The following is a 24,690-nucleotide window of genomic DNA, read 5'->3' as shown; positions in this document are numbered from 1 at the left end:
TCCGTAAAGCGGCTTCCGCTCTCTCTGGTCCTTTTCCTCCGCTAAAAGGTAACGTGGTCACTTCTTCTGGTTGTTGCCGATGGTATTTAGTTTTTATTCCCTAGTTTATATGCCGTTTTGGAGTATATGTACTTAACCATAGTGTTGTGTTATAAAGCATATAACCAATATGTCAAGTAAACGTTCTTTTGAAAATGTGAATCTATCAGAAAACGTTGTAAGCATGTCGCCGGGCTAGGCCTCGTTGTGCTAACATTAGCGCTAACGTTTAACGCCTGAGTTGTAATGAGCCGAGGCTTAAAGCTTTTTATATTTAGGTTCAAAATCCATCAAAGCTTACATCTTGACCATCACAGTTACATTTAATGTTACTCACTAATCACTGGTTACCAAAGGTGATGTGTTTTACGTGACATCAAGAACACGCTACATGCGGTCAAATGAGTGAATGGCTATGCGTTGTCTGTGAACTGTCAGGATAAATAGACTAACCCATTGTATTGTTTTTACCAGGTTCAACATGTCTGCCCATTTGCAGTGGATGGTCATCAGGAACTGCTCCAGCTTCCTCCTCAAGAGGAACGGACAGACCTACAGCACTGTGAGTGATCGATGTCAGAGATACAACCGTAACGTAACGCACTGGAACTTTGTTACAGCAAGATAATCCGTTGGAATATCGTTTTATCCGCATTATGTTAACAGCACATCTGCTGCTGATGCTGTTTGGAGTTACGTTGTTGTACCAAGTTTGATTAGTACATTTAATAGGTTTAGTAAACGTGTATCAAATGCTTCGATATGAATAAACACAACGTTCTAGCCCTAACGTTGATAGTTAAAAACGTGACCCCTCTATGTGAAGTTCACAACAAGGAGCACCGGAAAGTATTTAATGTTGTAATAATTTGTATTCATTTTGTGTTGTGCTACAGGAGCCCAACAACTTGAAGTCCAGGAACTCTTTCCGCTTCAATGGTTTGGTTCACAAGAAGACTGTAGGTGTACAGCCAGCTGCCGATGGCAAGGGTGTTGTGGTCGTTCTGAAGAAGCGCAAAGGTAAACATGACATGTCAAAGACACGAACTGATGTCAGACGGCATGTTTTCAGATATTGATAAAGCGTGTTGTTACTTTATCCGTTCAAGCCTAAAATACAGATGACTCTTTGCACCTATCACTTTGCACCTATTGCTTTAAATGCTGAAAGTCAAAGTTATACTTTTACTTAATACTTAATACTTTTACTTTATCCGTTCAAGCCTAAAATACAGATGACACTTTGCACCTATTGCTTTAAATGCTGAAAGTCAAAGTTATAAATACTTTTAATTTAAAAAAAAGACTTTTAAACTGAATGATAATTCTTTTTAATTAACTTTTTTTTCAACCTAAAGACTCCATCATTTTAAGAGTAGTGCAGATTTTTAACACTCACCTCACATCCTGCTATTTAAATTTGTCAAATGAATGAAAACTTGCACTACTCATTGTCTCATCTGTTCTGGTAAAGTAGGATAGGGGGCGATGTTGGTTCAGCAAAGACATGTACAACAGACCATCTGAAGTCAGCTGTTTTTAGATTATTAGATCTCATAAGATCACATTGGACTGATTCATCTTTCTCTGCAGGTCAGAACAAACCTGTTGGATCCTATGAGAAGATCACTATCAACAAGAACTCCCGCGCCACCCTCAGCAGCCTGAGGCACATCATCACCAAGAACAAATACAGAAAGGATCTGCGCATGGTGAGCTTTGTGCTGTGACACTGTTTGAGAAAAGTCTTAAATGCTGTCATAATGTCACTGTACATTCAAACTATAACTCAAGTGCTAAATACTACAACCGTCTCGCTACAGGCCGCCCTCCGTCGTGCCAGTGCCATTCTGAAGAGCCAGAAGCCCGTTGTTGTAAAAAAGAAGCGCACCAGGGCTACCAAGACCGCATAAACATATTAACATGATTAATAAATAAATGTTTGGTAAAAACACTGAATTGTGTCAAGCTCTTTGTTGGTAACATTTATGATTCTCTGTGCACTGCTTTTTTTTTCTCTCTCTTTGGGATTCGAGCAGTGCACGTGAATTGATGTAGTTATGTAGGTAGTGTTCCCTGGCAAGTCAACAACAAATGTCCAGTCTGGTTCAAGCCTATAGCGAGGTGGTGATAATCCAGACTGGGTCGCTTTACATCTGTCCTTGAACACAGCACATCAAGCTTTAGTGCAGGTAGGCAACTGCAGCAGACACTCACACAGGCTGTCACACCTGAATGAGGAAACAGAAAACCAGACCAAACATAATGATCTGCATTGTGTCACCAATATTAGTCTGCAGAGCAGTGGATTACTGCTGTCTGATTTAATGAGTCTAATTCTGCAGTCAGACGACGGCCTGGGTTTAATTACAGCAACCTGAAACTACAGGTTACTAAACCTGGATCAACCACAGCTTAAATGCAAAAATAAGTTCAGTGTTATTTAATGGCCTCTGGCCATAAGAGCACCTTTGGGATGTGTTGGAACTACAGAGACGTCTTCATTGGTACGATGCTGTCTGTCGACCACAGGAGTGTTTCCAGCATTTGGTATTTATGGCACTAACAACTGTCAAGACTGTTCCAAAGCCAGAAAGAGGATTTACCTCCATACTAGTAAAATACAGCAGTAATTGGACAGTAGAAATATCAGACATGGAATGTTGGACGTGCCATGGCTCATGGATGAAGTGAAGTGAGTAGAGATAGAGGTGGAGACAGATGATCAGCTGTGGCGACCCCTGACAGAAGCCAACAGAAGAAAAAGACAGAACTGTTTATTTGCTGAGGTTTCTGAAGGACAAACATAGAACTAGGGCATTATGTTAGTTATTTTTACTTTCTGATGTTCAGAAACTGATTTTATAGCAGCCTGACATGAGCCATATCTTTGACATGAGAGAACTGACCCTCCTCTCATATCTTTGACATGAGAGAACTGACCCCTGTTGCCTCCCTCCTCCCTTTAGCCTGAAGTTAAATCTGATAAAACCTCCTGCAACAATCAATGCTGCATTTGCACACAACTGTCTCTGGTGTGAGATTAGGCGTCAACTGAACGTGGTTTCAGAGAAGGACGGTTCTGTGCTCGCCATGAGGAGACAAAGGACAGTCATTTTCCTCCTACTGCAGACTCTGCTGATCCTTGAAGGTGGGAGCTTCGAACTACAGGACACCATCCACACACTGATAGAAGAGAACATCCACCTCCATGATCAGCTGGAAAACCTCACACAGGCCTTCAGAGAACTGAAACGGATGCTGTGGCTGCACTCCAGTGGTACGGCATCAGATGTTTGTGGTATTTTGCCTAACAGTTCTTAATTATTTCCAAGTTCCGTAATTAAAATTTTTAAGGCCACATTGATGATAATAAAAAAACGAGATTAAAATAATGAATTTACGAGGACAAAGTCGTAATGTTACAAGAAAAAGTTGCAGGTTGATGACAATAAAGTCAGGTTTATGTGATTGGTATGGGAAATGGAACCCCGGATGGGGACATGGGGGAATAAATAAATACATTTTTGGTGCTCAGCTGTAAGATTCACATGCTCATCTTATAGGTTAGCTCCAGAAAAAGGTTTTCTCCAAGATCCCATATCAGATGTTGACAAATTGTGATAAAAATTTAGAATTTTCAAATTTGATTTAGAAAAATCTAATTTTAATCTTTTCTGCGTGTTTCTCATCAAATTACATCATTTTGAGACATTTTTGATAAAAATTTAGAATTATATTTTTTTCTTTTCTGCGTGTTTCTCATCAAATTAGATCATTTTGAGACATTTTTTAGAAATTTCTTTTTTTGAATTTTTTCAGGAAAATCCTAATTTTGCATGTCATGTTGGCCAGATGGTGAAAATGTAAAAGTTTTGCCAAAAAGAAAAAAAAATCAAAACTTTGTTTTCTGAATGTTTCTCATCAAATTAGATCATTTTGAGACATTTTTTAGAAATTTCTTTTTTTGAATTTTTTCAGGAAAATCTCAATTTTGCATGTCATGTTGGCCAGATGGTGAAAATGTAAAAGTTTTGACAAAAAAAAAAAAAATCAAAACTTTGTTTTCTGAATGTTTCTCATCAAATTAGATCATTTTGAGACATTTTTTAGAAATTTCTTTTTTTGAATTTTTTCAGGAAAATCCTAATTTCGCATGTCACATTGGTCAAAGGTTGAAAAAAAAAAATCATAATTTTATATTTTCTGCATTTTTCACACAAAAATACTGCATTTTGAGATTTATCAAAAAAATATTTTTTGGAATTGTTTGGCAAACATGTCACATGTCATGTTGGTCAGATGTTGAAAAATTTCATCAAAATTTTGGAAAAAAAAATTACCAGAGCAATAAATTTATAGAGATTTTTTTTTACTTAAATGGAAAACTTAAATAATAAAGTTTCTCTTACATTCCAGATCACCAGGTGAATCATGACGAGGATATTCAGCATCTGTGGGACGATTGGTCAGAACACGGTGTGTGACGTCACCTCACTTTCAAACCACTCTCTGTAAATGCAAGACATTCAGAAACCAGTTTTCTAACGCCACCAGTAATTTAATACATGTGGACAAGTTGTGGCAAAGCAATACCATTAGTGGGCATTGATTTGTGGGCCCTTTGTGCAGAAGTTCCCAGGTCACGCAAGCACCAGAGGGATAGTGAAATGATTTGTTTACCAACCAGGCCTCGGATGATCCTTTTGTTATTGGTCGCTTAGTGGAAAATAAAGATCCACTACCAGTGTGTAACAGTGGGTGTGTTCCTTTGTTCCCGGCAGGCCTCAGTGCAGAGACGCATCTCCTGTTGGAACATGTTTTCTGTGGACATGAGCTGCACAGCTCTGCAGCGTCCTCCCTCCTTAGGGGCACTGTTGTCCTGCTGCTGATGGTTTCTACTTTCACTGTACTCCATATGACGGACTGTTTGTAGGACACAAGATCCCAGAGTCCATGGATGATCTGCTCATGACCTTTGCTCTTTGTATCTTGAGGCTGGTGGGATACAAACTACTGCACTGAAGAGTTTTCCTAATGATGCCGATGCTGATGCCTCAGTATATACATTGGGGCTGTAAAACAATTAAAATTATAAAATGCTTAATCACAGGTTAGATGCTGCTCAACAAGGATTAATCCAGATAAGTCAACATTTTTAAGGATTGATATGTTTTCTGTATATTAATGGACAGAAAGATAAATAAAAGCAAATAGATGAAACTAATCCAAATGATGGAATTATCAATATGGGAAAAATGTTGAAATAATGATGGAATTATCAATATGGAAAAAATGTTAAGAAAAATTGGCTTCACATAGTTGACGCATTTTGGTCATTGCTGTATGTCTACACACTTTCCCCTAAAAGTAGGATAGATTACAATTATGTGCAACTTATTTGCTCAATGAATGATAAAGGCTCTTAGAATATAAGAAAAAGTTAAAATGCAAGTGCAAACAGTTTAGAGTTTATTCATCTTTCTGTTTAAAATGGTACAGCATGTAGAAAAGTTAGAAAATGAACTTGGAGCCAAACAGGAACGATGGTTCAGATTTACACATGACAGAAGATGCAGCAGGAGAGGAATGTGTTTAAAGGACCAGTGCGGAGGATTTAGGTCGTCACATGTTGCATATGTACCAACTCCAACTCTGTGCCAAGATGCACTACTTTTCCAACAAAGTACTCAAACACAACTGGATCAAAACAAACAAATGTTTTTAGTTTTTGTGTGCAGTAATGCACAGTGAGAGGTAAATCTCACACACTGGTCCTTTACATAAATAAATACACTTACAATTCAAACAAAATATTAACCTACACATAAAGATTTTCTATGTCTGAACAGGTCCTTGATAATGAAACTGGCTATTTTTACTCTAAATAAATAAAACTATTTTTGCTGAGAAACACTCACTGACCTGGTTCTGTTTCATACATTTATTAGGATGTTCTGTTGTCCATGCAGACTTAGTTCATACACGGTTCCAAGCACTCGATGATGATGATGATGATGATGATGGCAGCTCTAATCTATATCAAGGTCAGAGTCTTCATCACTCACATTGTTCTGGATAATGGCTCCATTGCGAATCACCTTTGGGGCGACTGGAGACTTGTCAGGCAGCATGCCATACTCCTGTAACAAAGCCTCCAGATCAACAGCAAAGAAATCCTCACCCAGTTGGTCTGTGAGACGCACAAAGTTGCCAATCAGGTCCCCGCCTTTGTAAACAAGCAGGGCAGGAAGAGCACTGTCTCTGAACAGTGCACTGGTGCTGATGGCTGAGCTGCGCACGCTGCAGAACTTCACCAGCGGGTACTCCTGAGCCAGACACATCAGGCAGCCAAACATGGCCTCACAGCCTGGAATGTCTGGCTCATATATGTGGATCATGACCAGCGTGCTTTTATCCTCCTTATCTAGGGCTTCCAGGAACTCCTCGCCGCTGTTGAGCTCGTAGACCTGCTCAAAACGTTTTCCACGGCAGAGCTGGCGGCGCATCTCTTCGATGCGCTGCATACGGTATTGCTGGAGGAAGTCTTCATCATCGTCTCCCTCCTTAAGTATGTTGTACTCTTGCATAGTCATCTGTAGGGTTGAAAAAAAAAACCCCAACTTGTTCAACATGGTGAAGTGTAAATAGACACTGTTTCTTAGCATGGTCTTAATGAAAACATCTTTCCTAAAGTATGATACATTTCTACAACAGCTATAATTTCTATAATCAACTAATCTTTATTTGCATTTCATCACCCACTTTGCCATTAATTTTGTCTTGCAGCTCTTTTTGTTTCTCTTTATCTTTTTCCAGGTCCAGGTCAGAGCGACAGGTCATCGACAGCTTCTTGATCAGTCGCTCCATCTCTTTCTTCTGCTCCTGTTTCTGCTCCACCTCCAGCTGCTTGTATTTCCTCCAGTCATTGATCACGCCCTTTGGTCCTGTGAGAGAACACCCAAGGTCACTTGATCATCAGACTTTCTATCACTGAACAGTGATTTTAAAAAGTTTTAAAGATTTAAATTATATTCATTATTATCTACCTGTGTTCACAGCACTTCCATCTGCACTGTAGTCGATGACCGGCTCTGCAACGCTGGCATCCCTGATGGTCTTACTCTCCCCTTCATCATCCTCATTGTCACTTCCTTCATCCTCACTGCTGCTGTAGTAGTACTGCAGCTTCTCCCCCAGTATCTTATCATCCAGAGTTGTCATGATCACGGCTTACCTAAGCAGAACAGTCATTCATGTTTAATACACAACACAATACACAGAGTATAAGCTTAGGCCTTATTGAAAACGATTAAATGCGTTTTATTTTAATGTTCATCATGACGTGTGAATTGGCCACAATTTATCGTCAAACGAATTAACTTCTTCTCAACTTCTAAGCTATTTAGTTATTTCCTCAGTCAACTATAGTTTTTTACATTTACATTTTTTACAATTACATTTTATATGACATTTTTCTGGACTGTATTTAGCATCTTATGGACTAAATGAATACTGCGTTGGGTCTTTAACTGCTGCATCTTTAACACACATTGGGTAACGAAAACCATTAAGCACAATAATCCACTCAGCTTTCATTTAAACAGATGTAGGTCAGACAAAGACAGCTTACGTAGAAAGTAGGACACTCATACTTTGGACAACTGGTGTTTAAGTCTCTGTCACTTACATAAATATCACGGCCCAAAGCCTTTTATTGTGCAGTGAGCCGTAGATAAACCAGCCCGTGTTCACAGATGGAGAGACAATGAGACTAAATCCAGTATACTTTGACAATGTTACAAAAACAGAATTAAACTATTCCTGGGCTAAAGCTGTTGTGTCCGCTTTGTCTGTAAGCTGATGGCAATTTAAAATCGTGCGGCGGAGTAAAAAGTCACCACCACAAGTAAACAGTCAAAGTGAAGGCCTGCAGTAAATATATATATCGTAGTTGTACCTTATGTCATGGACAAATTCGACTCCTCTCAGCTAAGAATGTTCGCTGTCATTTCATCGTGTTTTTAAACAATACAGGCGACAATACCGAGAGCCTAGAAGTAGAGCAGGACTTAACACTACATACGTTTTTGTTAGCATTAGCCACCTATACCTGCATTAATTCACTAGTTAGCATTAGCTAACCGTAAACCGAGCGACGCCAATCGTTGAGACTCATTACGCGACGCAATAACAGTTCACTAAATTCAAATAAATCAAACTTACCTGTACTTTATGACCGCCTATCGCAAACGAAATGTCGTGGACTTCCAAAGCACTCTCTTACAGATCTGTTAGCGTCTACAGCCGTAGCGTAAACCTCTACTTCCCCCGTGCTGCCTTCAGTGTCCAAACAAGTGTCGTAATTTTTAATACTAAACGTCATTGTCGATGAATACACATAAAAAGCAATATATAAACGAGAGTACACTGCACACTCTATATACCATTGATATTCTCAAAGTAAACTATAGATCGAATGTAACATGTCTTCAAAATATTACTTTTACGGTTCATGTTTGATTAAGTACATCAGAAATTACAAAGTGTTCACGAATGCAGCATTAAAGGCTTCACCCAGTGATGAGGGAAATGCCATGACAGCATACTAAGCATACAATTGTTTTAGAATTTTGTAAAATTACAGTGATCCCTCTCATATCGCGGTAGTTGCGTTCCAAGACCCACCGCGAAAAGGGAGAGTTTTATATTGTTAACGTATATATTTACCTTTTACGAACCTCCCCCACACTGTTATCAACACCCCCAAACTGTATTAACCTTTCCCACACAATTATATGTACAGTAGAGTTGTATAGTGGAAATATAAGACATACATATGACGTAAATAAATGAAATAACCGACGCGACGGTATAAGATGCTCAGCTGCAGGAAGGAGAGCACGGGAGCGGCGACGCAGGTGAGCACAATTGGAGTAATCAAGCCTCTCTTTACCCATTCGTTTTCGTTTTTGCATTTGTCTACCTCACTGTTTACATTTTTACATTTCTACCTCAATTTCCGCATATCTTTTTTTTATGTTAAAAAACTGTATTTACTTGTGTACTATATACACCTAATCTGCATATTTTAAAAAATATTTTATTTTTATCAAAATACTTTTTTTCAGCTTACCATCTTTTTGATCATATGCTAAAAAAAGGGTACAGCTATCTTCCAGTGTGTTTAAACTGTTTTTTTTTTTTTTGTTTTTTTGCCACTGAGGGCAAATGAAGTCATTCATTATGTTGTTTAAAGTAGGTTTTGTGAAGCAGCCACGGCCCCAAAAGCAATAAAGTGTTTTAATGGATTTGGTTTGTTTAAAATAGGGGAGACATGAAAGGAAGTTGAAAGGGTGGGAACCTGGGGAAAACACAAAAGAGCACATATTTTGTACAGACTGAGAACACCACTGTGTTTTTAATAGGAAAACATTATTTTGATAAAGCAGTGGGAGGAAAAGAGGACGGGGCAGTACGCAAGAAGGAAATTGCAGCTATAGAAGCTTTTACCTAGGCTGGCAAGACAATAGACGCTGAAGAAATTCCTCTACAGTATGTTGATAGAAAAAAAAAGACAGTCCTTTTAGTCCTGAAGCAGACGATGGTCATTGAAAGACTGAGGAGATGAAGACAAATAAAACGTTGGCAGAAATACCAGAAAGTTACCAAGTGGATGCTATGGAATGCTATGCTACCACAAGTGATTAAAAAAAGAGGTCATCGCAAAAAAAAGGTCCAAGTTTATTATTTTTCTTTTTCCAGAGTTTTCTTTTGGAAAGATTTGGGGAGGTTTGTTGAATACAGTTCCAATCTTAATGACAAGATGGCGTTGTAATGAGGAACTAGACCTGTAATCTGTTACCTGTATGAAACTGTTGTTAGATGACAAATAGTTATCAATGTTTTTATATTGAATATGAATCACTATTTGAAAAAATAGCTGCACGTTCTTAGATCATTCTTGTTACTTCACATTAACAGTAGGTGTTTGTGGACTTGTTTTAACTGGGCTGAAATGTGCCTTTAACCCTGCCATTCCCAGCCAAGGGAAACTCTGAGCTCATGATGAGGTTCAGATAAATGGACAGTTAAACAACAACGCTACAATTTCAAGACATTAAATTAAAACCCACTCTGTGAACACGGTTTGTTTTTATTTTCAGGTTGAAAAGACTTGCAAAAATGTAATTAATACAAAATCTTGTAAACAAAGAGGCAGTTCTTGCACATATTAATGAACACTGTACTGTACAGGTATAGATGATAGTATTTTCGTCCTATAGAAAAGACCACAAGTTCATGTGCTCACTGATGTGTTTGTTTGTGTGTGAGTGTGAGACAGCAAAGTAAAAACTAGACGAGTGTGACTTTTCTTTCAGTCCCTGGTCTTTCTCCAGTGTTTTCTTGTTGCTGAGGCAGTTCATTTTTATTTTTTTCACACCTGCCTGTGGGTGTGCCCCCTTGATGATTGTGAATGAGGTCATAGCTCGTCGTTTCCGTCCTTATTTAATTCTTTCTGACCCTGGGATTGGGACTGCTCCTCTCTAGGTATGTGAAATGCCACATAAGGACATGTCCTGGTGTTTTGACAAACCAGCTTCTTTAGCGTGGCAGAGTTCACTATGTCAAAGCCCACTTTGCCTCCAAAGGTGCTGGGCTTCCAATATTCTGGAGAACATATAGGATTTCCTAGGAGGCCTTTGAGTGAGAAAGGAGCTCCCATTTCCACCATGCTTTCCCCAAATATGGCGTTAGGTCTTGTTTTCTCCAACATTAAACCGGGATAAAATTCGAGTGTGTCAATGTCTCCGTAGAGTTCTTCCAACACGCCGGCTATCTCTTCATTATCTGCGAAAGATCATTATTTGGTGAAAAGAAATAAGCAAAAAAAAAAGTATTTTTCCTTGTTTAAATCGGTCGCTTGAAGTATGTGACGCCAGTAGGTGGCAGTAACGCAATTATAATTAAACAGATAAGCAATTGAAACCCAAAGGATAATCAAGGCAGTGAATAAGCAAGCTTAACTTAGAGGAGAATACATAAATATATAAATAAATAAAAATTATAAAAGTTTACAATCCCATTTTCTTTAGCGAGCCGGAACGCTGTTGTTTGCTAAATCAAAATCTGTTCTTTAGCGAGCCGGAACGCTGTTGTTGTTTGCTAAATCAAAATCTCAAACTAGATACCAGAATACTGCACATTGTATCAATAATAAAAGGCTCCTCTCCCACAGACCGTCCACATACAAAGGTAGTGACATTTCTATTAAAAATACTGAAAACCATTCATTCAGGAAACCCTTTTCATTTGACAGACTTACCAGTGAATTCCTGGAAGGATGCGTAGGGCGTCAGGTTAAAACGTTTTCTGTACTCATTGAACGGCTGCAACCGGAGCTGGCGAGATTCCTTTATGGCACCCACAGCCACGTGAGTCACAATCGCATTGATGTTATGGCCCCCGCCGATCTGTGGAGATTCCATTGGTTTATTTTATTATATTTTTAATTTGTTAATCAATTATCATTTGATCATGATTAAATGCTGCTGTTTCAAAAAATGTTTCAAAAAGTGAGACCACAACGCTGGTCTTTAAACTGATCTACCTCATGAATGATTAAATATCAGTCGTTCACAGTCTTGATTTTTTTGTTTTACGAGTCTGAGGGTTAATTGGAATCGTAATGTGGGCACAGTTTTTACACTAAATGGCCTGTCCTGATAGAACCACCACAGGTAGGAATCGTAACGTGGGCACAGTTTTTACACTAAATGTCCTGTCCTGATAGAACCACCACCACAATGGGCGGAATTATGATATTCACTTAAGACATTGTTTCCCAAAGACTGGGTCGCGACCCCCAAGTGGATCACAAGAGTTTGGTTTTTTTTGGGTCATCTCGCATCATGTTTCCCAGGAGTTTACGAATAATGTCTATTGATTGGGTCGCGAAGGTTTGTGACTTTTAAAATGGGTCCCCAGAAAAAAAGCTTGGGAAACACTGGTCTAAATGAGCAAAGAAAACCTAGAGACAGCCTTCTTCTCAGTCACACCCTAAAAAAACATAGAGATCTAATCACCAAATAATATTGTATTTGCTGTACAAAAGCATTACTTCATAAAATTGACATTACTGTATTGTCTAAATTAAAGGGTCAGTAATGACATCAGTCTTTTACATACCTGCCCAGCAACTTGCCGAGAGAAAGAGTCCACCAGCTTGTCAACGCCGTAGTGCGTGAGGACGGACGTGTTAAAGAGAAACTGCGTGTACGTCACTTCATCTCCATTTATGAGGAAGCTGTCAGGCATCAGCGGATGCCAGTGGTACAGTTGGCTGAACTCCAGTGCGATTCGGTTTCCATATTGGAAGGGAGTGTTAAACAGCAGCGTTGGATCAAACTTCAGCTGCAGCATGTAGCCACTGAGGTGCTGTACATACTCCTCGATCACGATTTTGATCGTCTCACCTGAGAGGCAGCACATGCAGAGATTGATATTCTTAAAATGTAAAGGGTGACAGAATTCCTGTGATTACGGCGTTCTGTATTTTCTCGCTCAGAGACTCCGTCCAAATATAACAACATGTACCTTCTGCTACAGTACTCTTGCTACGTGTTAAAAATGCTAACATCCCATTTTTCAACCATTAGCTTTAATGTAAAACACAATATTATTTGTCGGCAAAAAGCGAAATAAAAATTGTAATAAATAATTCATTGTTGCCCAGCCCTAATATATATGTCATATATATTGTATATTGGATATCATGAAGGCACATTTCCTTAACGGAGGAAGTTAAACCAGTTTAACCTTTCAGTTAACGCGGCTTGTTTTTCCCCGCATTCAATTTTTTACTCAGTAACGGGTTATTTTTAAATTTACCGAAGTAACATACTCGAAGTAAAAGTAAAATTACCTATTCTCAAAAACTACAAATGACTCACAAAAACTACAGTAATGTGAATGAATTTACTTACTTTCCACCTCTGTGTAAGACACACGAAGAAGAAGAAGTCACTTCTTGAAAAGAACGCCCAACTCACCGATGATGATCAAACGTGTGGTCTGGAAAAGCTGCTCATCGTCCCACGTGGGATGCTCCACTTTCAGGATGTCACAGACTCGATTGTGCTCCCTCAGCCACAGGGTGGCGTACATTCCCAAACCAGGGAGAAGTCCGAACACTTCCTGACCAATAGCGATCTGATGCTCAGGTGGAACACTTGGGGGGTAGCTCATCTTCACCATCGTATCGAGTACAGTGGGAGGGTACACTTCGCCATTGATGACCTACAATTAAAGGAAATAAAGGCACGAGTTAATAATTAAAAAAAAAACAAATTACTGTAAAACCTGGTCTTTTAACTCCTATCCATTTATTGTGACACTGTTTCCCCAAGACTCATACTGTACTGTGTGGCACATCTGTGCGAAATATTGCAACTGCTGCTTCTTGTTAGTGTACTCATGAGAGTTCCAACACCTCATGTACTGTACTGTACAGTACAGTACAGTACAGTACAGTATTTAACTGTAAACTAGACCAACAATCTAGAGAAATTAATTTTTGTTTTTCAGGATTATTCTGCTCCAGATGACCTGTGTGTGGGGGGGGGAGTGTTTTCTTTCTCTCACCTGATATTTCAGTTTTCCATCTTTGTGAAGCCTAAGTTGGAGCTGGCGTTCCAAGTTGTCTCCATAAACGTGTCCTGCGTCTACCTGTCACATTGGAAAAGAACTTTAGTGAAAAACCGGATATAAACATTGCACGTAACAAACAAACTTTTTTTTGTAGATCACTCATTTATTTAATTATCTACATATTTTACCAAATGATCAATTTACTATTACATAATATTTACAATTACAAATCTACTGGATTTTTTTTAAACAATGGCTTTAAATACAGCAGCCTTTCAACTGAAGTTTTTTTATTCAGAAATTTTAAATAATCAGACTCTGGCAAGAGTTAACAAAAAGGTAACAAACATAAAATATTACAAGATAAAATATAAACAAACTAAACATATTTGAAGAAATATGATATACTTTATTATGACGAGCCAAAACATGTTCCAAAGCTTTCATATATTTTTTTAACATTTGAAACTCTCAGACGGTGTTCCCCAGGGATCCGTTCTCAGCCCCATTCCTTCAGGATAATAAAATGTCATGCACGTATTATATTTACATATAACTGTGAACTGTCTTACCCCGTGTGCTAGAGCCTTAGTAAAACCTAAACCCATGCGGTTGTAGGTCTTAAAGAACTGGTGGGTGAAATGCTGTGCAAAGAAAGCAAACATGAGGTTGGTGCCCTGGGGATCGGGTCTAAAAGTCCTTCTCTTCAACAGCTTTTCAACCAGGAGCTCAGGGTCAGGCAGCCCAGCCTTGCCTAAAAAAAGAAACACCAGTGTGTCACACGTGTCATTCACGCCGCAGAGATAGAAACAGCGTGCAGTCATAATACTGAGACAGTACTGTATGTCCGTGAAACAACACTAGACACTAGATAGAGTTGGCACATTACACTGCACTTTGAAAGTCTTGAAGGTCAGGTTTAACTGACAAAGCACCAGACACCAGAGGTCTTATGCATATAAATGTACAATATATATATATACACTACATACATATATCTATATAATTATATATACTACATATGTATGTGTGTGTGTATATATATATACATATATGTATATATTTGTCTGGACAATATATATATACAGTATGTACATACAGTATATACTACATATGTCTTTATAAATATATATACTATATATGTATGTATGTGTATATATATGTATAAACATGTATATTTACATATATATGTCTGGACGATATATATATATATATATATTGTCCAGACAAATATATACATATATGTATATATTTGTCTGGACAATATATATATATATATATATATTGTCCAGACATATATATGTATATATACATGTTTATACGTATATATACACATACATACATATATAGTATATATGCATATACATATATATGTATATGCATATATACTATATATGTATGTATGTGTATATATATGTATATACTATATATGTATGTATGTGTATATATATGTATATACTATATATGTATGTATGTGTATATATATGTATATACTATATATGTATGTATGTGTATATATATGTATAAACATGTATATATACATATATATGTCTGGACAATATATATGCATATATATGGTCCAGAGAACAGAAAGGAGTGATAGAAGAAGAAGAAAAGTAAGGTCCTAGTAACATTACTCACAAAATGTACTGGTCTTTTTTGATATAATTGTGTAACTGACCTCTAACACCCAAAGGTGTGGGGCAGTCGTCTGGTATTGGGGGCAGTAGGCGCGTGTAGTAGCTCAAGTTGTAGTAGGATTCCCAGCTGAGGTAGTTGTACTTTGAGTTAAAGGTTGGAGGGCTGGGTATCAGGTTGGACCTAACTGGGATAGGAAAGAAAAAAAAGCTTAGGATTAGTTTTCCTTAATGACGGTGATAATGATCTAATACGACTAACTTCGACCGCTGACCTGTGAGCACCAGCCGCATGAGAACATCACGTAAGAACGTGTGATTGATGACGTCCCACAGCCAATGGAAATGGGTGAGAATGTAGTGTGCCACATCTGGGCTTGGCTTTAAGAAGTGACGCACTCTGGTCCAAAACTCCGCTGTGGTGAAACGGACAGACAAGGGGGAAAAAAAGAGCAGTTTGACTGGAAAACCGTTATTCCTGGAAACATTGTGTCATAGCCAAACAGAATTCACCACAAATCTGGACTTGGTGCAATTTTCTGGTTCTCCACCTACGTGTTGAATTCCTCGCTGATTTGTTGAAGACATCATGAAGACACGGTTTGATTACAAAGTGAGAGGAGAGGAAACGTGACCTCGCTGCAACTTTATTTGACTTGTTCAAACTATTTGCCTTGATCATTTTATGACATGGAACCTTATATATTTGAACTGACCTATAAAACTCTGGGTGGAAGCTCCATATTCAAGTCAGCTTATTGGTTGGTTTACTGTATATTTCAAGAAAAAAAATCAACTGAATTTGCCAATAAAAACAGGATTCCACAATGAAAAACAAAAAATCCAATTTCCCTGTTTTCCTCCCATATACTGATAATATTGTTCCCTCTACATAATGAAAAACAAAAACGCTAATTACTATGATTAACGAACATGACATGATTGCATAACTGGCAGCCAAATTACATCCGATTCAGGACAACAATATGTGAGGCCTTCGTGTTCATGCTGAGGACAAAGAGAGAGAGAAAACTGATTTGCCGCTCAGCAGATGCAGCTCATGTCCAGCTGGCAGTTGCTTGTGTTTTTCCAGTTTCTCCAAATATTTGGTTCTAGACAAGATGTGCTCACTGTGTAAGCCAGGTTATATTACATTATTTCCCGTTCCCACCACAACAAAAGTCAACTTTGTTTTGTCTGCAGGTCAGTTGGAGGGAGAGGAGTTCGTGTCATGGTTTAATAATAACAACTGGACTCACGGACGGTGCAGTTTTCTCCGTAGTATCCGGTGCGCGTGCAGTCACACTCATACTTTTCCTCTCCATGTCTTACACAAATGCCCCTGTGCTGACAGGGAATGTAACAGCATGGGTTGACTGTGGAGTACACAAAAAAAAAACACAAGAGAAGGAGGCAGGAAATGAGCATAAAGATGACCAAATACTACCAGTAATCATACAGGACTAACATCTGTACTGGATTGGATTACAAATACTCCATTTTTGCAGATGGAGGTTCATGGATTGTTAAATGAAGTGGAGTGCATTTTAAGTCACAATCATTTAGTAAGTGCTTCACGAAGTAATAGATAAACAACACGTACAAACGTGACTCACAAAGAACCCGTTTGTTGGCGGTAAATCAGCAGATAATGAAGATAACTGAATCATCACTGAACATTCATAGATTTTCAGTGTTGTACAAAACCAGAACTTTTTCTACAGCAGTGTTTCCCAAACTTTTTTTTCCAGGGACCGATATTTTAAAAGTCACAAACCTTTGCGACCCAAGTCAATAGACATTATTCGTAAACTTCTGGGAAACATGATGCGAGACGACCCAAAAAAAAAAACAAAAAAAAAAACCAAACTCTTGCGACCTCTTTGGGAAACAATGTTTTATCATGTGTATAAACTGATGTAAGAAACATTTAACACCAGCTCAAGAAATCACTTAGGAGGACGCACTAGACAGCTTCAAAGTTTATCAAACCCTTGGTTGTGCCCCGGAAGTGGGTGACGATACGATTTACACCAGATATTTTCAATCCGCAAACAGCAAATTGTGGCTGATTTGATCAGAGAAGAAAAAAAAAGACCTCATGTAAAATACAACGTTGGATCATTCAAGCATTTTTTTTTAAATTATATTTATAAATTCCATCCACTGGAAGGTACCAACCGCCCTAACCGGGGTTCGAACTTACCCAGGAGGTGAACCCTGGGGTTCCACACCAATGACAGAGACACTGACCTCTGGGCCAAAGTGCCACTATTTATAAATTATATTATATAAATTATATACCGTGTTTTTTAAAATGATATTTGTTTTCTTTCAGTCTAAATGGTTTTTGAGGAATGTACAGTTTTCCTTTATATCAGTTCTTAAGCTACTGTGAGCAGATGTTTGTTGGATTATTATTATTTGATGAATGTGCAGACAAGCAGAAATTCAAAATATCATCAAATACCTGAATCGCTCGTGGTGTACTTCAAATATGGAGATAGTTGTGCAAATGTGTTTAGTTTTACTCAGCGCGCCCCTCCCTGATTACACAGCCCCAGTTCCTTTGTTCCAACAGCACACAATCATATCTGCTCTCAGAGGTCAGATTCAGGTCAAATGGAACACACTACCAGAAGATTCAAGACATTTCCCTCTTTGTACTGTCTCTCAGTAGCCATTAAAACACCTCACAATAGCACGCTGTAAGTGGGATGAATCAGAAGACCTGGGCTACATTACTGAAACAGAAATCTGAGGCAGATTGATCTGAGGTCAGGTGAGGAAAGTGTTTCTAAACAGCTGTACAGGTCCAGCAGGAAAAGTGTCTTCTACGCTGTAAAGAATCCTGTTTGGCATGAAGTGTGAATTTTGTCCTCAGTCTGACTGAAAGGTCGTGCCAATCCATTTTTTAAATAAAAACGAATGGACAAGATTATACAATAAAGGTGACTAAAGGCCATCACAAATAAAGGTGTTATTATTCTCTTTGGTAATTGGACTGAGGCTGATTACATCATCTCATTCTGCCAACAGCAGGCCTGCAGGGACCTGTAGTTTGTCACAGGAATGTATTACAGCTTGGTGGCAGATTAATCCTGTCTATTTGGACGGAGAACAAAACAAACCACAACGCAAGGGAACGCACAGGCGCGTGTGCGCGCACCGGTTCAACTCTTCCCACGCCCGTGTTTTCTGGCAATTGCACAAAAACAAAAAAACAAAAAAAAAACCTAGACGTAAAATTTACAATGACGCTACGACAGAGTGTCCGGTAACACTGACCTCTTACCTACAGTACCTGTGCTGGAGGTCACCTCATCCCCCAGGCATGACGGCTGCGCCCACAGCAAGACGAGAGCGCAGAGTGATCCTAGGACAGAAACTTCAACACGAAGACCTGGAGTCAGTACATGTGTTTGGATACAGACAGTTAAACAAAGAAAGACCCGTTTTTTCTGGCAATTGCAAAAAAAAAAAAAAAAAAAAAAAAACCTATACGTAAAATTTACAATGACGCTACGACAGAGTGTCCGGTAACACTGACCTCTTACCTACAGTACCTGTGCTGGAGGTCACCTCATCCCCCAGGCATGACGGCTGCGGCCACAGCAAGACGAGAGCGCAGAGTGATCCTAGGACAGAAACTTCAACACGAAGACCTGGAGTCAGTACATGTGTTTGGATACAGACAGTTAAACAAAGAAAGACGGAGCTGCCGAGAACAGACGCCGTCACAGACTCAGACTCACATCTCATCACAGCAGCGTCGGTTCAGGAGAGTTTCATTCCCTGGAAATGGAAGACAGGGGCAGTAATCCTCACTGTGACGGTGGTCCACGGTGGTTGTTGGCAGCAGCAGCAGCAGCAGCAGCAGCAGGAGGACCGACACCGCAGTAGTAAAATACTCCTGTCTGTGACACTCAGAGCTCCAGCTCTGTCTTCACACTGATACTTCACCTGCACTGCGAAGTCAAAAGAGAAAAAGCAAAGAGCGCCTCCTGTTGGTTAAACCCAAGGTTAACATTCTGTGTTGAAATGAAGCCTGAGTTTAGCCGCGTGAGTGCCCCCCCCCTCCTGCCCCTCCTCCTCCTGCCCCTCCCTCTCTTACACCCCCTACTCTCTTTTTTAATTCATAAGATTCTTTACGTAGAAAGGAGAACGAGTGGGAGGCTGCATTTATTATGACATTTTCTCCTTTTGGCCAGTGTGTTTACTCGGGCCGTATCATTCCACGGAGCGGCTCCGTTGACAGACTGAAGAAATCACCAACAGCTGGAAGACACTGAAATATGTGAGGTTTTATTTCTACTCAAAAGCGCTAAGGACAAACTTGGTAAAAACTAAAAAAAAAAATATGAAAATTAAATTCAGTATTTCTATGTTGCATGTCTTTTTTTTCTGTAAATCCAAAACTTTACAGATTTCTTATTTTTCATATTTAGGATGTTATTTCCTCTCAATTAATCGTGATTAGTCCACAGCTATCCTGTGATTAATCGGATCAAATGTAATGAAAACACAAGAGCCTTTTGCAAAAAGCCTTACATCTGAATTTGTCAGAAATAATTGTTGATATATAAAAGATTTCAGAGAGAGAGCTTTTGGACAAAGAGAAAGTAATGATGGGAAACGGCTCATCTTCACCAGACCTGCCTCGACATCAGTCTGTGAGATTCCTGATTTCAAAACTCTAAACATTACAGTTGAGGCTTATCATGTTACCCGTCAGCATTGAATAAGGACAGAGCATTCTAGTCAGGGTAGATGAAGCGTCTCACTTTTGATGCACGGCTGCAGGATGAAGCTGCACATGTATGTTATCTTAGTGATAAATCTGCACTGGTGTTAAACACATTCCCACAACCAAGCACTGCTGTTGTATCTCAGCGTGGCAGCCTCCTCCGAACCACCCAGCTGCAACCATAAAATTTGAACCTTTCGACTTATTCGTAAACAGACCTTCCATCAGTTGTAACCTAAGAAATCTCAGTATTGTTTAGTCCCCGGTAAATATTTAGAAGTTTTGTTGTTTCGGATGTTAGGAAACTGCTGCTCCCCCCCAATAAAGAGTAAGACTGTAATTTGTCTTTTTTAACATGTTTCCATAAAGTTCAGTGCTAGGTAGACTGAAAACACAAATATCTGGTTAACACAGCACCTCTAGTTGGACTTTCTACTCTTCTTCAACCCGTGTGAGTTATTCTTCAGAAATACTGCATTGTGCAAGACTTTCTAAGTTACTACATATAGTACTGCGTATACTCCAACCTTCCTCCTATTGAGTTGGGGTTATTTCCTACAGTTGTATATATTTTTTTTTCTTCCATGTTTCTGTTCTCCACAAAGGACCGACAGAGCAGCCTGAGGCGACAGGAGAGAAAGTCCTGACCCAATACTAACACTATTCCAGCTCCATTCTCCAATGGGATGCACAGAAAGTCTAAAGGTCGAGACAAAGTCAAAAGGAAACTGGAGACCTTCAGAGCTGCTCTGAAGTGATTTGCACAGAGTTGCTGATATCACATGGAAGAAAGCAATGTTCTACCACCAAAGACTGCACAAACAAATCTAGACGCATTTGCATTCACTCAATGAAAGGAAAAAACCCCCCTTCCTCCCCCCCGTTCTTTGAACACACAGGAACCTTCTGCTTGTGGTGTGAACTCAACTGAGAGAAAAAAAAGTGTATGATTTTAAGTAGAACGCTGTTCGTGTCACATTTCAAATACCGGTGTAAATACTTTGAGATTTAACAGATTCCAAGTGTAAAAAGACGAAATAATTGGGGGGGGTATACTTTGAGATTTAACAGATTCCAAGTATAAAAAGATTCTAACCTTAGACTACTGCAAAAATAAAGAGGGGGGGACGCTGTTCGTGTCACATTTCAAATACCCGTGTAAATACTTTGAGCTTTAACAGATTCCAAGTGTAAAAAGAAGAAATAATGGAAGGGGGGGACCCTTTGGAAACAACCTTTTGCTGCTCATGTTGACATTGGACCTGGGGCTGGAAATAAAGCTATCCAACTGCAGAACAAAGACTTGTGTGTCCAACGAGACAATAATATACAGAACAAAGACTTGTGTGTCCAACGAGCACATTTTATTATGTGACTGTGTGGTTGTTTTTGTAATTCAAGGATTTAAACATACTTCAGGATAAAAAATGACCAATATGGAAAATGTCTGTTTGTAATCCATTAGTTATGTATTTGACAGCATCTTAGAAAATATGACAAAACAAAACCCAATTTAACATCACATTTATTTAACCAAAAATGTGTCTTTTAGGATGAGCTGGAGGCGGCCACTGCAGCACGTCTGGGTTTGGGGGCAGTTCCTTCCCGGAAACCATTCCTGGAAAACAAAAGCATGAAAAAAGAGGAGTCAGGAGGAGAAGGATAATATGTGTAATATTATTATTATCGTAGGTAATGACACTACAGGCAAACAGAAGTAGGCCGTTCAGTTAAGGATTCTTATGAGAGCCAACCAATTTCACAGAACACTAGTCTGTTGAAATGACTCACTGGTGACAAGTGTTTTTCCTGATCTTCATCAAAACCATGATCGTGGGAAAGTGGCAACAGTTAAACTTGAACCAATGGCTTTGTTCAATTACATGGAATCAAATGGCATGTTTCAACACTTACCTGAGACACGTTGTTACAATGGGATGCAGAATGAATTGTAATAAGCTTAAACTTTAACATGTAGAGTTTAAAGGGTGGGATAGGCAGATACGAGTAGACCGATTATAAAAAAAGTGTAGTCAAAGCTGCCAACAATGTGAATTGATTCATATGTAATTTGATGCTGAAGCTGTTTTGCTGGGAACAGGAATACATTCAGATCTTAAATTACCACCTTACTCTCTGCATAACCAGGTTAAACAGCAGTTTAATGTTTTTGAATAAGTGTAAGAAGCCATACTAATACAAATCTAATTGTTATAAATAATAAAACTATACACAAGGCAAACTATTTAATCTATAGTCAAGTGACATGTAATTTTGACATTTGTCACATACTGTTGAAATGCCAGCAACTAATTTTGTGAAACATGTGTTGACTGACAAAAACAAGAGACTCATCATCACCACGTTTATCATTATGGTGAATAAGAGCCCAACCGCACAAAGTTGAACGATAGATTAAAAAAAAAAAAAAAAGATTAGTCTCCCAATGAAGCTTACCTCAGAGAAAATACTGATATCATTATGATTCATTTGTTCAGACATTTTTTTTCACCATCACTGGTAAGCCACATTGAGAAAACAATACCGACAAAATGGGTCAAAGTTATACACAACAGCAATCTTGTGTTGTACCTAATAAAATTTTAAAATGAAAAAAACTGGCACAATTCAACTGAGTTCATCTTTCATCCAAGAAAAATATAAACAAGACTTTTGGTTGAGAGATAAAAAAAAAAGCAGAGAATTTATATTTATCTCATAATAAAAAAAGCAGATCAATCCTTAAGGACAATCTTGTTTGATAAATTCCAAAAAGCAAATGAAATGTTTTTTGACAAAAACAAGCTTTGCATTGCAAATAAAACACGTCCTATTCCTTGAGAATCATACCTGAATCGGCGGTAGACAACCTTCATGTGTCTCAGACGACCAGTTCCAGTGGTGTTCCTCCTCTTAGCCTTGGCGCTCCAGTTGTCTGTCAAACAAAATCCAAACTTTACTTGCTAAATATACAGACGAACAATGACAACAATTATCATTAATTGACACCATTAAGATTAATAATATTGAGATACTCAGCATTTTATTTCAAACATATCTGTGACTTACACTTTCTCTTGCGCTTCTCAGGGTAGCCACACTTTCCACAGGAGGACTTCTGCAGGTGATAGGCCTTGGAACCACAGCGACGGCACAGGGTGTGCGTCTTGTTCCTGCGCTTACCGAAAGACGATGTCCCCTTGGTCTAATAAACAGATTAAAATGTCAAAGTTTAGAACAGATTCTTGAAAATAAACAAAATAGTAAATTAATTACTAGTCTTGTCTCAGTTTAGAAAACTGAATCACTGACAGTCATATGTTCAGACATTTGTGTTTGAAGACATCATTGACAAGACTGGATGCAAAATTTACAAGGGTTTACTTATCTAAGTAGCATCGCCTATCCAGCTTAGACATATTGATGATCACGTCCTGGTCAAGGAAACCTGACCACCAATTTGCCTGTTCATTCAATGAACTAATTACTTCTAAAAGTAAACACACATCAGGTTGTAATACATGTCGCTTATGCTCATCTCAGGTCTTTCCGATGGCCATGTTCACACTTTGTTTATTGGCGGTGATCTCCTGGATGCCTGCACCGACGACTCTTGAAATTCATTTATTAACGAATGTTTTCTGTATCACGAACACTGCAAACAACTTCTAAACTATAAGGTCAACTTCAAAGTTGCAGAAATGTACATGTGCGATATTCTAGCATACTATCGTCAATTAGCCAGTGATGCTAACCGGTTAGGAAAAGCTAGCTAGCCTTCTCACAAAATGACCCTGAAAACAGCATACGCAACAATACATAACGGACAGTCAGGGAACTGTCTTAACGAAAGTTGTACTGAGTGAAAATTACAGATAGGAAACTAAAGTAGAGTAGAATAAGTAGAGTGAACTAAGCGTCAACGTTAGCATTAGCAAATAAATGCTTAACGGAAGCGACTGTATCACTTTTATAATCAAAATGAGACTTTGTTTTAAAAAATATACCCCCCAAATAATCGTTTTATATATCGGATATTTAAAAAATACCAAATGGTGTGAAATGAACAACACACTAAAAAGATGTTTTTAGATTTTAGCATGACAGCATTTGTATCTCACCATTTCGTCAGTTGGCTGAGGGAAAAGAGGACGGAAGAGGAGTTGGCGCTGCGTGAAATTACAACCGTAGTACTTCCTGTGTTACAGTGAAATGCAACCCACTTCGGACTTATGCGATTTACTTACTGTTATCAATTAATTACCCATGTTTATCTGTTTATAATCATCACAAACGGAATGAAAATAATAAAAAAACTTATTTACGTTGAACAGGTGCCTAAGCGTGTATCACAAACAATTAATTACCCATGTTTATCTGTTTATAATCATCACCAACGGAATGAAAATTAAAATAAACATACTTATTTACGTTACGTTACGTTATTACCCTTCAATTGACAAACGCATTGTAGTTTCTGCTACTACTAGGGGCTGTGAGGTGAAAAATATATTTTGCAAATAAAGCGGTCGCATAATTTCGTACATAAAAGATAAATGCTCAATATATACTAACATCATTTTTGGACAGGTTGATTTGAGCCTGTGTTGAATGCAT

The 24,690-nt window shown here is 38.6% G+C and overlaps 3 protein-coding genes and 2 non-coding genes across 5 annotated transcripts; 1 reads left to right on the top strand and 4 right to left on the bottom strand.

The window, feature by feature from the left end:
• On the top strand, positions 1-1,998 carry rpl28 (ribosomal protein L28). Its single transcript, XM_008326297.3, has 5 exons — positions 1-48; positions 514-601; positions 936-1,059; positions 1,633-1,751; positions 1,863-1,998. The coding sequence occupies exons 2-5, from the start codon at positions 521-523 to the stop codon at positions 1,950-1,952; spliced, it is 414 nt and encodes a 137-aa protein (XP_008324519.1). The 5' UTR covers positions 1-48; positions 514-520; the 3' UTR covers positions 1,953-1,998.
• Positions 1,999-5,494: 3,496 nt separating this feature from the next.
• Positions 5,495-19,267, bottom strand: pdcl (phosducin-like). Its single transcript, XM_017038505.2, has 14 exons — positions 19,082-19,267; positions 18,884-18,976; positions 16,586-16,702; positions 15,602-15,742; positions 15,371-15,514; positions 14,262-14,443; positions 13,684-13,767; positions 13,092-13,338; positions 12,229-12,515; positions 11,366-11,513; positions 10,526-10,890; positions 7,089-7,272; positions 6,805-6,986; positions 5,495-6,635 (listed from the first exon to the last, which is right to left on the bottom strand). The coding sequence occupies exons 1-14, from the start codon at positions 19,086-19,088 to the stop codon at positions 6,072-6,074; spliced, it is 2,745 nt and encodes a 914-aa protein (XP_016893994.2). The 5' UTR covers positions 19,089-19,267; the 3' UTR covers positions 5,495-6,071.
• Positions 19,268-21,580: 2,313 nt separating this feature from the next.
• On the bottom strand, positions 21,581-24,333 carry rpl37 (ribosomal protein L37). Its single transcript, XM_008326294.3, has 4 exons — positions 24,195-24,333; positions 23,143-23,278; positions 22,924-23,008; positions 21,581-21,691 (listed from the first exon to the last, which is right to left on the bottom strand). The coding sequence occupies exons 1-4, from the start codon at positions 24,195-24,197 to the stop codon at positions 21,622-21,624; spliced, it is 294 nt and encodes a 97-aa protein (XP_008324516.1). The 5' UTR covers positions 24,198-24,333; the 3' UTR covers positions 21,581-21,621.
• On the bottom strand, positions 22,524-22,600 carry LOC112488120 (small nucleolar RNA SNORD72). Its single transcript, XR_003051862.1, has one exon. It is a non-coding gene; the product is annotated as a small nucleolar RNA SNORD72 (small nucleolar RNA).
• LOC112488121 (small nucleolar RNA SNORD72) lies at positions 23,352-23,431 on the bottom strand. The gene has a single exon (XR_003051863.1). It is a non-coding gene; the product is annotated as a small nucleolar RNA SNORD72 (small nucleolar RNA).
• Positions 24,334-24,690: the final 357 nt, after the last annotated feature.

The sequence above is a fragment of the Cynoglossus semilaevis genome, chromosome 14, assembly GCF_000523025.1.
Source record: "Cynoglossus semilaevis isolate Cse_v1.0 chromosome 14, Cse_v1.0, whole genome shotgun sequence".
Classification (NCBI taxonomy): Eukaryota; Metazoa; Chordata; class Actinopteri; order Pleuronectiformes; family Cynoglossidae; genus Cynoglossus; species Cynoglossus semilaevis.
Note: the sequence above shows the minus strand (reverse complement) of the source record. Positions and strands in the feature narration are given on the sequence as shown.